At 40.5% G+C, this 1,693-nt stretch overlaps 1 protein-coding gene across 1 annotated transcript in view; it reads right to left on the bottom strand.

Moving 5' to 3' along the window:
* The window catches only part of LOC119586819 (serine proteinase stubble-like), a gene marked incomplete at its 5' end in the record, with an annotated part of 16,039 nt that overhangs the window by 1,844 nt on the left and 12,502 nt on the right, over window positions 1–1,693 (bottom strand). Inside the window, 3 exon segments of the mRNA XM_037935545.1 lie at window positions 48–180; window positions 363–732; window positions 939–983. Coding sequence (XP_037791473.1) covers window positions 48–180; window positions 363–732; window positions 939–983 — 548 coding nt within the window.

Genomic DNA, 1,693 nt, shown 5'->3' with positions numbered 1-1,693 from the left:
ATGGAGATGAAATACTATGAGTATGTGTGTGTGTGTGACCGCCATACCTGCGTCGCCGACCTATATTTCGGGTGGAGGATGATCTTCTGAACCCTGATGGACTGGGTGACTGTCTCGTCTTTGTTCTTCAAGTCGTATTCGTTAGCCTTCACCACCACCTTGTCGCCTTTCTCAATATTCCTGAAAGAGCATCGCTGTTTCAACCTTCCATTGACAACATTTCATATATCCGGCAAGACTTCTGATTCCCTTTCATCTTCGGACAGGCAACTCAGCAAAGCCCCTGGTACCTACAAAACGTGTTCTAACGCCCCCACGGGATTCACAGCAAGCGTTGTGTCCACTTCCACCCGGAGACTTACACATCGAACACGCAGTGGGCGGCCGTCAGAACGAACCGCGGGCTGAGGATCGTTCCGCCACAGTAGAGCAGAGAGCCTTTGATGAGCAATTGCAGGTACACCATCCACGGCCACTCGCCCTTGACAGCGTTGGTTCCCCCCTCGACCTTCAAGGATGAGGACAGAGGAGGAGCTGCGGCGCTCTTTGTGTCATTCTCAACGGAGGCGAAAGTCGTGATTTCCGTGTCGGCTTCTGTGACGGATTCGGTCGTCTCCTCCGTCGTCTCTTCCGTAGTTTCGTCTGTGATCTTCTGGATGAGGTCGACGGCAGTTCGTGCATTAACATACAGCGAGGGTACGCTATCGGCATTTCCTTGGGTCATACCACATGCTGGAAGGATAGGACTGAAGTGAATGTAAAGAAAAATGTCCACCAAGATCTATTTAGGTTCAGATTGTCCACATACATTCAAAATAAGGTTATAGTAAAAGAATGTCATTAACAATATACACATGGGCACTTAAATTATATCTCGCAAAATATGAACATCACTTTTAACCACCTCTAATACCACATAAAATGATTACGTTACTTACTCAATGGACACTTTTGTGTTCCTTGCGCCCGATGACCTGTACCTCCTGCGTAATAAAAGATTAAAAGAGACAACCGACATTAAAACTTTATACTCACAGAAATCAATTGAATGAAAAGATTATGAATGTGACAAACCATCAACTTCCTTGCGAAACGAAGCCTCCCCAAAAAGACATTTCACAGATCACTTGGTTTCTTAGTCATGAAGAATAGAGTAACATCAGAATTAACAGGGAATCTTTTTTAAGGGTTGATTCTGAAAATTATATATAATTTACATGAATGAGATTTGAAATGTGTTTTAAAATAGATATCCAAGTGTCCCTCACAAAATGTCATACTATCTTCTCAAAGTTATGACAAAATATGAGCCAGAAGTCTATCAGAAATATAACAAAGATACTCCTTAAAAAAAAATATATATACATAAAAAACTGTCTATTTAACCCAATACTCTTCAGACTGCAATACAAAAAACGCTTTGTATAAATTTCTGAGTAATGCAGAAGTAGAAATTTGATAGTGTACCATTTACTCTAACATGATCTAACCTATACTAAATGGTTTCTTATTGACATTTTTTACCAGTTAGAATAATATATACCAGTAGATAGAAATACAGAATTGCTAAAACTTTTGAAACCACTAAATTATATGAACCCAATACTGTAAGGTAACTCTCTATGTAAAGTTTCAAGTCGCTGTATGAGCTATGACAGTGCGCTTTATTTGAGCTCTTACAGATTAATGAATT

Source organism: Penaeus monodon, chromosome 22 (assembly GCF_015228065.2).
Source record: "Penaeus monodon isolate SGIC_2016 chromosome 22, NSTDA_Pmon_1, whole genome shotgun sequence".
Classification (NCBI taxonomy): domain Eukaryota; kingdom Metazoa; phylum Arthropoda; class Malacostraca; order Decapoda; family Penaeidae; genus Penaeus; species Penaeus monodon.
This window is presented reverse-complemented; position numbering and strand designations above follow the sequence as displayed.